The following is a 15843-nucleotide window of genomic DNA, read 5'->3' as shown; positions in this document are numbered from 1 at the left end:
GGAGCTTAGGAAGGTTGCTAGTTATACTTTTTTTGTACCAAGATTATCAGTTACTTGAAGCATCCTGCCATCAGTTTGTCCTCTATCTTGGAGGAGGTATGAGGTGATATTGATAGGTGAAAACCAAACCTCTCAACCTTGCAACTCAGTGTGACTTGATTGAAATGAACTTTATAGCCACATTTTGCATATATTGCCACACTTCCATAACTGGAGAGGTAGGTGTGATTTATATTGATTAAAATAATCATTTTAGATGTGAAATCAAAGTAGCATAGTTACCAAATTTTAGGGGACATAAGCTTCCCGACTGTTCATTTAACTTCTTTGCTTCTAATCTGGGGGCTCTGATCAGTGGTGAGAAGCGAAGGTTAGCTGGTGCAGTGTATACCAACTTATTAGTACAGGAAAGGGCAGTTGTCTCTGTTCTGTTTAGAGCAGGAGTGAAAGGGGTGAGTTTGCTGTACTGTAAGCCATCTAAGATGCTTCTAATAAATTTGGTGGAAAATGTCCCCACCCAAAGTCCAGCAATACAAGTCCATACTCTCAGTTTCTGTTTTGGAAGACTTGCCCTTCTCATGCCTGGTTGTCAAAGATATCATGGGTAATACTTTGGGAAGGTGGTTATATTAGTTTCTGGTACTTTGAGGTGTAGCCCGGTACATTCTAGCAAATGCAAATGTGGCATTTTCTCAAAATGTGGCTACAAGGAGGCACTTGGTTACTCTGAGGAGTTGTTCTTTAGGAAGGTGTTTTGGGAGGTCCAATTTAATAAAAAAAATTGCTATGCCAGATGTGCAGGCTTTTAATTTCTGGTCTACACCAGAAAAAACAGTAGAATATCAATGTTGTTATTAGTGTCTCAAGTGTTAACAAACATAGCCATGATGCTGACATGAAGTGAATGTTGCAGATTCTTTTTTCCACAGTAGATGCTCAGATTCAGGTAGAGTTGGATTTCTGAGGTGCCATCCTTTGATTTATCAGTAAACCAATGTCTGCTCACCATTTGATAGTCCAAGAGTCATAACTGTGAGCCCTGCAAGACAAAATGAGCAGAAATGCAGACTTGCATATACCGAGTCCAAGACTGAAGGAGGTTATGGCATTACCAGAAAAAGACAAGGAGCTTTTATGAAGTATCTCCCAAAATGCAATATACAATAAATGCATCAGTTCATATTTTCTATAGGATCAACAGCAAAGAAGAAATGTATCTTATATTATTTATTCTCTAACATGAAATGGAATACATACTGTAGGGAGAACATAGATAGCAATGTGTAGGTTCACTTTACACAAATAACAGATAAACCAAGTCTCTCCTACTTAAACTGAATAACTCGGTGTCAAATGCAGCAAACTGCATCCTACGTTCCTAAAAGTATCAGATGAGAAAATTGCAAACCCGCTCACTTATTTTCAACCTGTGCCATATCTCAGCCACCATCTGTCTGCATTCAGAGATTCAGTCATAATCCCACTCCCCAAGGTAGCTAAATTAAATGGACTAAAGGATTATAGGCGCATTGCAATTCCATATCCGCTCTCAAACATATTTGAGAACTACTTTATAAGGAAATACTAAATCATGTTAGCAACTTCAACCTTCTCTCAGATATACAGCGTGGCTTTCATAATGCATTTAACACATGCACAGCCGTTGTAATGGCCACTGACTCAACCTACTGTAATTTAAATGAAGACTTAATTTCAGTAGATATTTTTGTTGACATGACTAGAGCCTTCAGACTGTTCATACCTTACTGCCTAAAAAGCTAAAAAAAATAACTGGAGATTTAGCTTTGAAGTCAGTCAGTAACAATCTGAAAGACAGAACTTTCCCTGTACACTCCAATAGTTGATCCTCTAATACTGGTATTCCAAACACGGGAGGAACTGAGTAAAGCACTCTTCTGTTTTCTGTCTTTATTAATGATCTGTCACTTGACCTGTCAAACCTTAAGTTAGTGATATCCACGGAGGATATTTTATTCCTGCAATCAAGTACACACTACACATAACCACACAATAAGTTACAAGGAAACTTTACTCAAGTATGCAGCTGGATAGCTTCTAAATAACGTCAAAATAGTAATGTTATGGTCTTCTCCACTGTCAAGAAACTGCCTAATATAGCCCCCTTTCTCCTAAAAGAACACAATGAAGATACCATTCCAAATGTCACTGAGCAAAGATACTCAGCACTCATACCTGACCCAGGTTTCTCTTTTACTCAGCACTCATACCTGACCCAGGTTTCTCTTTTACTCACTACTCATACCTGACCCAGGTTTCACTTTTACTCAGCACTCATACCTGACCTAGGTTAGCACTCATACCTGACCCAGGTTACAACTCATACCTGACCCAGGTTAGTACTCATACCTGACCCAGGTTTCTCTTTTACTCCTTATTCAGACCAGGTTGCTAACAAAGTCAGAAGGCAATTAAAACTGTTTTACAGGATCAGACTTCTTTCCTCCAAAAATGCATACTTGGCCATTGCTAAAAAATGTTTTATTACCAAAATGTGAATGTGGCTTCCCATTTGTAGTACTATATTCTTCACGTACTGTACATACAACACAAGTAGCAGCAGATTTACTCTTTATCCTACCCTGTGTTTCACCACCGCTAATGTCTTGAAAATACCAACTGGCTATCAGTGGCTAACAGTGTAATAAATGAGGGCAACTGTCCACCCCTAAAGTTAAAAGTGTCCTTGCTAGAAATGTTTCTGAATGAAGAAGATCTGAAATCAACTGCTGCCCACTAGCACATCCCCCTTCCAAAACCACAATAGGAAAACAAGCCTTCTCTAAGCAAGTAACCACTTGTCAAATGAGGTAAAACTCAGGAAATTTTTAACAAAGTTAAAGATAACCTCCTCAAAGAACATCTTTGTGCTGAATCCAAGTGCAATGGCTACTATGATGATGGATAAAATCACATTATAGTCTGTATTCTGCACATGATTGATTAAATTTGCTATTTATTTTCATAATATTCTATGAGATTTAATTACTTTTTAAGTTGCACTTTGGTGGTGTATTCTCTGTTTTATCATATTGTGATTATTCTATTTATTAGAGGCATTAAACTGACTAGTTTCATGTTATGTTTTATGTAAACTACTATTTTCTATCGCTGTGCTTGTAAAATACTATATGCTCTACCTTTGAGCTTAGATCATTGCTGAAAAGGGTCAAAAGACAAGCCCACTTGTCCAGTTGTCAAATAAAAAGTGAATAGATAAGTAAATATTTGTTTAAGGGTTGTTCCTGAGGAGTGTGGCTTCATATTTTGTGGTATTCATTCTTAAGGTTTGCATTTTTTTGTCAAGATGATGGCATCATGTCCATTCAGTCAAAGGATTAGTTGCTGGAGTATTTTAATGTGCTTGATTCCCTTTTTGAACTTCCTGCAGTGCATAGATTGTTGGAAACTCCTGGTGTTCTGGCTGGTGTGTGATTCTCAAACAATTTGGAAATATATCGCTGATTGATAAGTATATTTCTTGGCATTTTAACCTTTCAGAGTTCTGCAATGTCTTAATTTTACCTGACTGAATTATTTTTCTTTGCCTGACTGAATTATTTTATATATTTTCTGGCATTGTTTTCTGTTTCTCATCTGTCCTGAAACTGTTTTTTGCTCCCGCCCTATTCTTGTGGTGGTGTTATAGTTGGTGGCTTTGCAGTTGCCTGCCCCTACTATAAATTTGATCTGGAACATCCCTCCCAGTCTAGTGTTCACTCTACTTAATACAGAGAGAACATTTGAGAAGGCCAGCCCACTTAGGTTCTTATCCTTGAATTATCTTCTGCTCCTCCTTCCTCTCTCCTTGCACTTTACTAACAAAAAATGCAGTTTATTCATCTGCTTTTACTGTATTTGTGTTTCTTCCTACTTTATTTTGCTTTTGCCTCTTCTTAAAAGTACTCAGTCATATTTATTCTGCTGCATTTATTACTGCTTGGTAGTAGCCTGATTAAATTGTAACTGTTGTTCTAAACCTTTTGGTTTAAGCACTTGGGCTTCAGACCAGTTGTTCTACATTAAGAAGGTTTGTGGTCTGCACTGTTATGGCAGGACAAGTAGCTTGCATCCTTCTAAGTTGGGAATTGCTGATTGAAGGCTCAGTGTCTGTTATTCTAAAAGTGTATTAGTTCTGGTTTAAGCACTTGAGCCTCAGGCCAGTTATTTTACATTAAGAAGGTTTGTGGTCTGCACTCTTTTGGGAGGAGAGGCTAGATTCTGCCCTTCTGAGCTGGGAATTTCTGGCTAAAGTCTTATTGTGCCTGCTTATATGAACTGTTTCTTTCTGAAATTGGTGTGCCTTGTTTGCTGTAGCATAGACTAGATTCAGGCCTGCTGAATCTAGCTTTGTTTGCATAACTTGAGCACTAATCTAGGCCATCTTTTTGGAGAAGGTTCCCCTGCACCATAGTGGCAGGAGTGTGCCGTTAGAACTTGTCTGATTGAAGACTGCTGGAACAGGGCTCAGTTTTGAGCTTTTTTACTGGTTAATTGGGTAATTTGTTTAAATCAGTTTGCTCGCTTTCTGTCATATAAAAAATGCACTTTATTCATCTGCTTTTACTGTATTTGTGCTTCTTCCTACTTTATTACTTTATTTTGCTTTTGCTGCCTGTTCTTAAAAGTACTTAATTGCATTTATTCTGCTACATTTATTACTGCTTGTTAGTAGCCTGATTAAATTGTAGCTGTTATGCTAAGCCTTTGGTTTAAACACTTGGGGGCTTCAGACCAGTTGTTTTACATTAAGAAGGTTTGTGGTCTGCACTGCTGTGGCAGGACAGGTAGCTTACATCCTTCTAAGTTGAGAGTTGCTGATTGAAGGCTTACTGTCCGTTATTCTAAAAGTGCATTAGTTCTGATTTAAGCACTTGGGCTTCGGGCCAGTTATTTTACATTAAGAAGGTATGGTCTGCACTCTTGTGGGAGGAGAGGGTAGAGTCTGTCCTTCTGAGCTGGGAGTTTCTGGTTAAAGTCTTATTGTGCATGCTTATTTGAACTGTTTCTTTCTGAAATTGGTACGCCTTGTTTTCCTGTAGCATAGACTATATTCAGACCTGCTGAATCTAGCTTTGTTTGTATAACTTGAGCACTAATCCAGGCCATCTTTTTTTGGAGAGGGTTCCCCTGCACCCTAGTGGCAGGAGTGTGCAGTTAGAACTTGTCTGATCAAAAACTGCTGGAACGGGGCTCAGTTTTTAACTTTTTATTGGTTAATTTGTTTAAATCAGTTTGCTCATCTGCTACTGTTATATTAAAAAAATACACTTTAAACTATAAGCAACCAGCAGACAACTTACTTTTCTCCCCTTCACCCCCGGTGTGATCTTGCAGCCATCTATGGTACAGGTTGAAACATGTCCTCTGGGGCTGTTCCAGTCCATGGTTCCAGGTATGGGAGACCTAAACCCTTTAGGCACAGGAGAGCTCCATGGTACCCCTTGTCATAAATAATACTGTATCCTCAGATATTTTGTCCACTGCTGTACTTCACAGTAAGAAGAAACAGAAACTTCACCACACTGCAGACAATCAGGCTATTACCATGTGTTGGTCTGATGTGGCATCCCTAGCTAAAAGTGTTTTACAGTCAGCTAATCAAAGAGACTACGCTCCTATTGAGAGTGGTTATGGGGCTATCTTCTCTAGAGATCAGTCTATGGCTGCAGATATTTTGATGGGGACTGTGATGTAGACAATAGTGAACCCTCAGAATCTGTCCAACCTGATTCTTCAGGGAGTGAACAGTTTCAACAACCCAAGCAGGTGTTCACTTTTCCACAGATGATAGCAATTTTTAGAGATGTATTTGACTGAAAGCAGTCTGGAGCTGCGTCAGATATTGGCAGAGTTTATGATCTTATTCAGGATTGGTTTCCAAATGTTTTGGCTGTTCCTCCTCTGTTACTTGCCTTAGATGGTGTCTATAAAACTGCATCAAAACCCCTTTGGCTAGTGAAGCAGTTCCTGAAAAAAGGCTACGATGAAATACAAGTTTTACTTTGATCTTACTTTATTTTACAATTTGCCTACAGTTTAGATGACTTTGCTGCATCTTTGCCTACTGAACAGAAGTGTTATAGGAATGAGATTGTTTCTAGTGTGACTCAGGTTTTGAAACATGATTTGAGAAGTGCTTTGGAAGGTACAGAAACAATTTCTAGTAATGCAGTCACTTCTATTATATTGAGAAGGTGGGCTTGGTTACATGACCAGAAATTTTCGGAGGATTCAGAAAATGAGATTTTGAATGCTGTTTTTAAATTCTGAATTTGTATTTAGTTCTGCTGTTTCCTAGATTTGCAAATAATGGAATGCTAGAGGTAAAGTGATGCATGGGTTATCCAGAATGTTTCATATTCCCAAGTTCTCCCATAACAAAGCATCCAACTTCAAAGGGGAGAACAAACAAAATTCCCAGCCTAGTAGGACTCAGGGTACCAAGAGGAAATGGCAGGAGAATACTATCAGTGCTGCAGTATTCTTAGCATTCAGGATTCCCTGCTGTGGAAGCCCATCGTCCGGCCAGTATCCCAAAGACTTCCTGTTGTATTTAAATGTATGCCTGAACATCATTCAAATACTCCTTGCATACATAAATGTGACATTCAGGCTTACCATAAGCGGAACTTGTTTGCCACCAGTCCGAATGCGTATTTTCACTGTCGTTCTGTTTTCCTGCGTCAGTTTTGCCAGTTGAACATATTTTCATTCTCCAGTGTTTACCTACACCTGCCTGCAGTGCAGATAAGTGCCCCATTGTTTTTTTGTCTTGTTTTTTCTCACATTTTATGCTCCTGATTCTTTACCCCCCCACTGCTCCCAAGAAGCCTGATAGGTTTTGTAGGGTGCCTGAGTATTGTTTCTTTTTGTATAAATGTCCTACTGCTGACCCTTCTGTGGTCTCTGTAGCCTCTGATAAGCTGTCTCACTTGCTTACTTGGCCCAAGTTTTTGCCTTCTGACAAAGATAGCCGAATTATGGAAGGTTGAGTAAGAAGATTTACACTTGTGCTAACCTAGGTTTTAGGGCTATTAGTTATCAGATCTATATGTCTAGGTATGTGTTTGCTCTTCTTGCTCAGGCTTGCCAACTTATTTCTGATTTTCCTGAGTCTGAGGGTAAAACATCTGTTGTTTTTTTGCTAGGGACTTCCTCTTAAGTCATTCGTCATTCTATTAAATGTATGATGCAGCACATGTCTCTTCTAGGGCTGCTGTTTTTGGTTCATTTATGAGGAGATATTCTTGGCTTAGGCTCCAGCCTCTGCCTGATGATATTAAAGCTAAGCTGGTGGATGCTCCCCTGGATTCCAAACATTTGTTTGGGGAAGTGGCTGCTAGCTTAAGTCCTTTCAGGATAACAGTAAGGCTTTACAGGAGCTTAAACATGTTTTTGTTTCTCCTGTGCCTAAATTTCAGAGAAACTATCCTGCTAATCCTGCCTTTGTTCGTAGACATTCCTGCCCTTCTACTAAAGGCAAGAAGAGTAGCAAATGGGCTCCTCCTGCTAAGTTTTCTAGGTTTCCAAAGCCTTCCTTTCCAGACAAATCAGGTGCTGTATGACTGTCCATCTCCTCCCAGTCACATTCCCCTTTTCCTTCACCTTTCCTTTTCTCTTCCTGCTTGGCTTCAGATCCCTCAAGATTCTTGGCTTTTGCAGATCATTCGTCAGGGGTACTTCATGGAGTGGAAATCCTACCCTTCTTTTATGGGCATTCCTAACCACCTCAGGAACAGTTTCCCTTTTTCCCAGAGGTTCTTCAGACTCTCTTGACTATTCAAGTGGTGCCTGTATCCCAAAGGAGGAGAGGGTTTTACTCTAGACTGTTTCTAGTACTGAGAAAAGAGGGTACTTGGAGACCCATTCTAGACCTCTCTCATCTAAACACTTTTATAAAAGTGCCTTCCTTTCAGATGTCTCTTCAGATTCTGTTTCCTCAGGCCTGTATAGTGTCTCTGGATCTCAAGGATGCTCATCTCCATATTCCAATCCATCCTCTTTTCAAGAAGTTTTTATATTTCTCTGTTTTTGCTTGGCATTTTCAGTTATTTGCTTTGCCCTTTGGCCTTTCTACTGCCCCAAGGGTGTTCACCAAATGCCTTGCTCCTGTGATTGCTTTTTGCAGACTTCAAGGGATCCAAATATTTCCTTACTTAGATGATCTGTTGATTCAGATGTCCTCTCCAGAGACCCTTTTGCAGAATCTTCATTTTGCCATTTCCCTTCTTCAGAGCCTGTGGTTCAGAGTAAATTTCAGAAAGTCTTCTCTGACTCCTTGTCAGGATCATGTTTTTCTGGGTTGCAGGATTCAGTTGGTGCCTATGATTGCATCTTTTCCCCTTCCGAAGGCCTTAACTCTCATTTCTTTCTTTCACACTCTTCTCCCTCTGGCTTCCATTACCACCAGGAAATTTTTAAGAGCTTTGGGTTTCATGGCATCCACCATTCCAGTGCTCCCTCTGGCCAAACTTCACATGAGAAAGTTTCAGTGGTTTTTGAAGTCAGTGTGGGTCCAACATGCATATTCTCTAGACTTTGTAGTTCCTCTTTGTCCTTGTCTCAGACAGCTTTGCTGGTGGATTCGGCAGTTGTCTCTGAACCCAGGGATCCCTTTTCATCCTCCTCTTCCATCTCAGGAATTGTTCACAGATGCTTCACATGTAGGTTGGGAGGGTGACTTTTGGTTTCTAAAAGTACAGGGGTGTGGTTGGTTCACCAGCAGAGGGTGCACATCTTTGTCAAAGAGATGAGAGCTCTTCTGCTGGCCCTTCAGGGCTTTCATCCTCTTTTCTGTCCAGGGCCACTCAAGGTCTTTACAGAGACAGTACCACAGTGATGTTGTATATCAGCAAACTGGGAGGGACGAGATCCTATCTTCTTTGCCAGTTGGCGCCTCTGGTATGGGATCTTGCTGTCAAGTATCAAGTGACTCTTCAGGCAGTTTATATCCCTTCCTGTCAGAACATTGTGGCAGACACTCTGAGCAGGTCCTTAACTCAGTCCCATGAATGGATGCTTCACAGGTATGTGTTTCAGGATATTATTCACTAATGGGGTACTCCTCAAATGGATCTTTTTGCCTCCCTTCTGAATACACAACTTCCTCTGTTTTCTGCCAGAGCCCCAGGTCCTTTGGTATGGAAGGTGGACACCCTCTCATTCTCTTGGAAAGGGATGTTTCTTCATGCATTCACTCCCCTTCCTCTCATTCTAAAAGTCCTGTTCAGAATTCAACAGAATGCTCTCAAAATCTTGTTGGTGACTCCCATTTGGCTGTGACAGCACTGGTTCCCTCTACTTCTGCATCTAGCCAGGGGAAATCATCAGAAGTTACCTCACATGGTGGATCTACTAACACAAGACAAGTGATCTGTCATCCATCCCCACCTGTTCATGCTTCAACTGACATTGTGAGTGATAGGATTTTGATTCCTCATAGACACCTTTTTTTCTGAGGACATGCTGCAAGTCCTGCCGGAGTTCAGGAAACCTACTGCTACGAAATTGTACTTATCTAAATGGAATAGGTTTTCTATTTGGTGTCTGTCTCGTAACCTGAACCCACTTACTGTGGATGTTCCTTTGGTTCTCTATATTTGTGTGAGTTGCTCACTGCTAGTTTGGCCTATTCTTCTGTTAAGGCCCACTTATTAGCCATCTCTGCTTGTCTGCCTTTATCTCCCCCTTTAGCTTTTAGATGTGAGGTTGAACAATGTCTCAAAGGCGTCCTTAATGTTAGACCTCTCAAGAAGCCTGTTCCACCTCCCTGGGATCTTAATTTTGTTTTGGAGAAGGTGACGCAGGCTCCTTTTGAGCCTGCTAGCTTTCTTGCAACATTGTTCTTGGAAAACTGTTCTGTTGTTAGCTCTTGATTCTGACAGACAAGTGTCTGAGTTGCAGGCCCTTATGGCTTACCCTCCTTTTTAGATTTTTCATGAGGACAGTGTGTCCTTATGCACTAATCCCTGTTTTGTGCCTGAAGTGTTTAATGAGCTTTCCCTTAATCAGTCTATTAATCTGACTATTTTTTCCCCTCTTCCCCTCTCCGCAGTCTGACAGTGAGAGGGTGTTGCATGCTTTGGATGTGCATAGGCAACTCAGAATTGATTTGGATCAGATTAGGGCTATTAAAAAACCTGTTCAGTTATTTCTTTTCATCCTAGGTCTTTGGATCTAGCTGTATCTAAGCAAACTGTTTCTTTGTGGATTTCTAAGTCTATTTCCTTTAGTTACACCTTTCATGGTAAGAGCCTTCCTTCTTATTTAAGGCTCACTCTGCTAGAGCAGTGGATTCTTCTGGTGCTTTTCTCAAGGGCTTAGATACTAGTTATATTCTTGAAGCAGCTACCTGGTCTTCTGTTCATACCTTTACTAAGCACTACAGGTTGTATAGTATCTCTAGAGCTGGTTCTGCTAGTGCCGTTCTCCATGGCTTCTTAGGGGACTGTTCTTCTTCTTATCTTTCCCCCTCTCAAGTTTACTCTTGAGCTTTGGCACTCTCCCTAATGTTAAGAATACAGCAGCAGTGAATGTAAGGACATAGTGCAGTTGTGTAAAATCGTACCATAACGGTAGATGTCCTTACCTGCACTGCTGCAGTATTCACTCCCTCCCACCATCCCCCTAGTACTTTCCTTCCTGGATGTACAGGTTACCTTTTGGGTCCCTTGGACTGGTGTTCCTACTGGGGCAGTCGGTTCTGTTTATGGTAAATCTGAACATCACATTTATTCCCTATGGTACACAAGAAGCATTTGAGTGACATTCAGGCATAGCTTTAAATACAACAGGAAGTCTTTGGTATACTGGCCGGGCGATGGGTGGGCTTCCACGGCAGGGAATCCCGAATGTTAAGAATGCTGCAGCAGCGAAGGCAAGGACATCTACTATTATGGTAAGATTTTACACAATTGCACTTTCCTTTCTCAAAAAGGTTCAATTCCCTGCTAAATAATGACTGTGCCAAGACTCTGGCATGCCATCCCCCCCAGGCTTTTACCCAAACTAGCAGCTTGGCCACAAATAGTCTCAGACAAATGGGTGCTGAGAATAATTCAGAGAGGATACTGTTGGCAGTGGACAGAAAATCCTTCTCCCTTCAGAGGAATCCCAGTGCACCTGCCAGTCCAGAGATATCTGTCCTCTCCAGTACTCTTTCACATGCTCCAGGCAGGAGTTATAGAACCAGTTCCTGCACCACAGAAAGGAGAAGGACTTTACTCCACAATCTTTTTGTTATCTAGAAAGGAGCTATCGTGAAGACCAGTGATAGATTTGTCTTACCTAAATACCTTTCTAAAACTACCCAAAGTCAAAATGCTCACTGTATAGATGGTCATGCTCCTTTTTTCCAGACGACTGTTTTATGATTACTTTAAATATGAAAGGTACTTATCACATTTCAGTTACTCCCATCTTCAGGAAATATCTAAAATGTAATAAATTGTGAACTGTAGTTGAAAAAACAAACCAAAACACCACTTCATACAAAAATAGAACTTTAATTAAGAAACTAAGTTAAGTACATTCATTCTGTTAATTGATGGAACTTCCTCAGGACTACCATTAATTAAAAACGTCACATTAAATAGAAACTGCAAAGAAACATGTGACCTAAAATAACCAATCAAATGCATTAGCCAATTTTAAAATGTCAAAAGTTAGTTATTGATGACTTTTAGTATTGTTGTATTGTTTATTAGTTTGTTTTTTACTGTTGGGATTCTTAGTTCATTCTTAATATCTGAGATTTGCTGTGTTTGGCTCACATTATGAATTTTCTGCATTAACCTTTGGGCTATCTTCAGTATTCACTGAGTGCTTAGCTCCAGTGGTTGCTTGCTGCAGGACCCAGGTCATCCAAGTTTTCATATTTAGATGATTTGTTGATTTGTGCAGAGTCTGTTTCCAGGTGTATAGAATCATTAGACATGGTCTCGACCATTCTAGCTCCCCCTCCCCTCATCACCAGGGAGCATGTCCTTAATGCCCTCTCAAAGGCAAAAAATACAGTCTCCATGGGACCCGATAGCATCCCTGGCTGTATCCTACATGAACTCAGACATGAACTGTCAGCTCCATTAGACACCCTATTCAACCAAGGCTTAGCACCAGCTTCATCCCAGCTGAATGGAGGACAGCCACTCTCATCCCTCTACACAAAGGTGGAGCGTCCACTGACTCAGGCTATTTTAGGCCCATCAGCCTAACTAGCCTGATCTGCAAGGCCATGGAATGCATTATCATGGACCTTATAAAAAGGACATTGGCAACCTCCAAACACATGACCCCACACAGTTTGGTTTTGTCAAGGGGAGATCATGCCTGTTAAACTTGATCGACTTCTTTGAAACAGTCACCAAAGCCATGGATGAGGGAAAGATGGTGCACACCACCTACCTTGGCCTAGCCAAAGCCTTTGACACTATTCCCCACTCGGGCATAATAGATTAACTCTCCTAGCTAGGCATCATCCCGTATGTTACCAGATGGGTAGCAAATTGTCTCACTGATAGAACCCACTCAGTCAAAGTAGGGGAAGCCACCTCTAGTAGTAGAATGTAACGAGCGGTGTACACCAAGGATTGGTCTTGGGGCCTCTACTGTTTGGGATATACTTTTCTGAGGTGCAAGTCCAAACCAGTGATCTGTGGCTGACCAGGTTTGCAGATGACTGCAAGCTGGGCAGTGTCTTAAATTCCCCTAGTGATGTGAACATCCTCCAAGAGGGCCTTACCCAAACTAATGACTGGTGCCAGAAGCATAGCCTCAAACTGAATGCCAAGAAATGGATCATTATCCCTTTTGGGGAAAATGGCATCCGTAATAATTATTACATTAATAACAACATACTAAGCATGCAATCAGTCGTGAGGGACCTGGGCACCCAGGTTGATGACATCCTCACTTTTGACCACCACGCTGCCTCCGTTGTACGGACTTTCTACATGGCCCACCTCATAAATCATTGTATTTCTTCCAGGAACAAGGAAGTCATAACATCCCTGTACTCCTCCCTTATCAGACCCATTATTGAGTACAATGCCCCCTTCAGTATGTAGCTTGCCAAACACATGCAACAGTTGGAGAGACCACAGAGGTTCCTGACCAGGAAAATCCAGTGTCTCAAACACCTATCCTATACAAATGGGCTAAGAACCATGTCCCTCTACTCATGTCATACAGACTACTCAGAGGTGACCTGTGTCTGGCATACAAGGTCATCTCAGACCCAGCTTTGATGGAGTTGCTGCATATCCGTAAGACAAACTCCACTCGAGCAACCCACACAGAAGGTTTTAACCTGGACTTCGCCATTTGTGGAATAGACTCCCTTTCCATGTCATGCAGAGTACCTCTCTAGCCCTCTTTAAGAGGAACCTGGATGATTGGATGAGAAACAGAAAATACACCCCTGGGATCCCACCTGTGTCCCTGCTGGACAGGGAAGACAGGTGCTGACTTTGATGGAACATGGGCAAAATTCTTGGCTAGGCTTATAAGGGCCTCCACGCCAATATCCTAGTGTCATCCTATGAACCTGGGCTTTAAGTTGATTTCATACTGCCTCAATGGAGACACCAACCCACCATCTCCCTTATTTTATATTTAATTTGATGGCACTTAACCTTGTTGTGTTGTTGGTTAGCTTTGATTGTTGTATTGGAATTTTTTTGCTGCAAATTGGTTGGTTTCAGGTGATTCTTGCTTCTGGTCTTCCATGCTTCTTCCTACTTAGCACTAAAAGGTTTAACAACTGACTGTCTGTGACAGAGGTTAGGCTTCCCCTGATAGGAAGGCTTCGCTGATCTCCTATAACTGAGAGTCAGAGGAGGGAATTCCAATCTCTGGAAAGCTGCCAGTGTGTGTTTGTGGAGTCACAGAACTCGTATGCCAATGAGGCAGTGTGAACTTTGAACATATACTGTTACAGGTAAGTAGGACTTTGCACAACTGTACTTTATAAGGCATGTTGTCACTCACCTGTACTTTCTGCAGGTACCTGTACACTGTACAAGTACGATACAGAGTGATATGTTTCAGTCCAAGAATGGTTTGAGCACAGGATTTACCAGCCTCGCCTTTATGGAGGTGTGGAAGATCCCTGTACTCAGGATTAAACAGATTCAAAGGCAGGTAATTGCAAGGCATGTGGAACCCACATGATTACTGCCATAAATGTGCTACAAGCTACAAATCCTCCTCATAAAGTCATCATCATCAGTCTTTTCTCACAGATACACATTTCATCATGTGGGGATGTTTTTGTAGTCTCCTTTCTAATAGATGACTTTTTATTTGCAAGAAAATGGACTGCTTCACTACAATTTTCTGATGAAAAAAAGGCTTGACAGGTGAAGCAGAAAAGTGCTACATTCTTTTGTGCTGTCTTTCTCTGTATATCTCTAAGCATTGTTCCTGTTCAAAGTTGTCCTCTGACAGGTTAGAGGACTCAAGTTCCAGTCTTTCCTTTGTATGGTCTGAGAGCTTGGTAGGCATGGACTCCTCTTTTTCCATATGTCCTGAGTGCAAGAGCTGCCAATACCAGCAATTCCATACCTTCTCTTAGGTGGACTGTGCCAACAGCCCCTCCACGGTATTGGCGAGCTGATATCAGCATTTTCCAGCTAACGTCTGCATTGTCTGAGGCCTAGTCAGGGCCAATGCCTTTGTCTATGCTGCAACAGTTATTTTGATTTGTTTTTGTTTAATTTTGTTGCAGTACTCATTACTAATCTGTGACCACTATTATATTTTGGAATTCAGAGTTTTTTTAATGTATTTGTTTACCGGGAAAGTCCAACTTGGAACAAAGCTGATTTTCAGCGGAGACCCTGGGAAGAATGGTCCAGACGCATATCTTTGTAATGTGGGAGGAAATCAGAGCACCCAGAGGAAACCCACATGAATGCAGGGAGGACATGCAGACTCCGCACAGAAGGCACCCTAGCCGAGAATTGAACTGGAGAACCTCTTGCTGTGAGGTGACAGTGCTACCCGCTGCACCACTGAGCTGTACTTTTTACACAGTTATACTATATTTGTCAGTATGTCAGTCTTCTCTGCTGCCTTTTCTGGTAAATTAAACTAGAGTCCCATCTGCTTTTAGCTCTGCAGTCACAGTTCTTTGAAAAATGCATTTTTTAAAGCAGTGTTTAAAAATGAAAAGTAAGTAAATATGCCTGTCTGTAAGCTGACCTTTTTTTTTTTTGTTACAGGAAAATTGACACAGATAGTGTTTGGCCACTGGGATGTAGTTACATGCCTTGCCAGATCAGAGTCTTACATTGGCGGTGACTGCTATATTGTGTCTGGGTCTCGGGATGCTACTCTACTTTTGTGGTACTGGAGTGGTCGACACCATATCATAGGAGACAACCCTAATAACAGTAAGTAAAGAAGTGACCCCAGGCAGGATAAGTCAGTCTTCACAGATGAATTTGATTTCCCTGATGTTGTCATAATGTGTAGAACATGATCAGCATAAGAGTGGTGGTGGTAGTTATGGCTGCAGGATAGCAGAAGAAATTAGCATATGATGGTTTGCAAGTTACTGTGTCTTTCTCCATTAGGTATGTGTCGCTCACAAACATGTACAGCCAAGCAGCAACAGTGGGACTCAACGGATGTCTCTCTGTCTGTTGGCTTCCCTTTGTCAGAGTTGATTAGTAGTTCCATGCTAGCTGTGTAAAAAAGATGGGCGTTATGTATATTCAAAGCAAAGTGACACGTTTCCCATGTATAAAACAGAAGGAAAACAATTCATGGCGGACTTCTCATCTGCCAGAGAAAAGGATG

At 41.3% G+C, this 15843-nt stretch overlaps 1 protein-coding gene across 1 annotated transcript in view; it reads left to right on the top strand.

Moving 5' to 3' along the window:
* NBEA (neurobeachin) overlaps positions 1-15843 on the top strand; it is a 4581458-nt gene that overhangs the window by 4414949 nt on the left and 150666 nt on the right. Inside the window, exon 60 of the mRNA XM_044072852.1 lies at positions 15264-15434. Within this exon, the coding sequence (XP_043928787.1) occupies positions 15264-15434 (171 nt within the window). The remainder of the gene's footprint in view (positions 1-15263; positions 15435-15843) is intronic.

The sequence above is a fragment of the Protopterus annectens genome, chromosome 5.part1, assembly GCF_019279795.1.
Source record: "Protopterus annectens isolate FY-2018-M chromosome 5.part1, PAN1.0, whole genome shotgun sequence".
Lineage (NCBI taxonomy): Eukaryota > Metazoa > Chordata > Ceratodontiformes > Protopteridae > Protopterus > Protopterus annectens.
The sequence above is the reverse complement of the archived record's forward strand: the minus strand, read 5'-3'. Positions and strand labels throughout refer to the sequence as shown.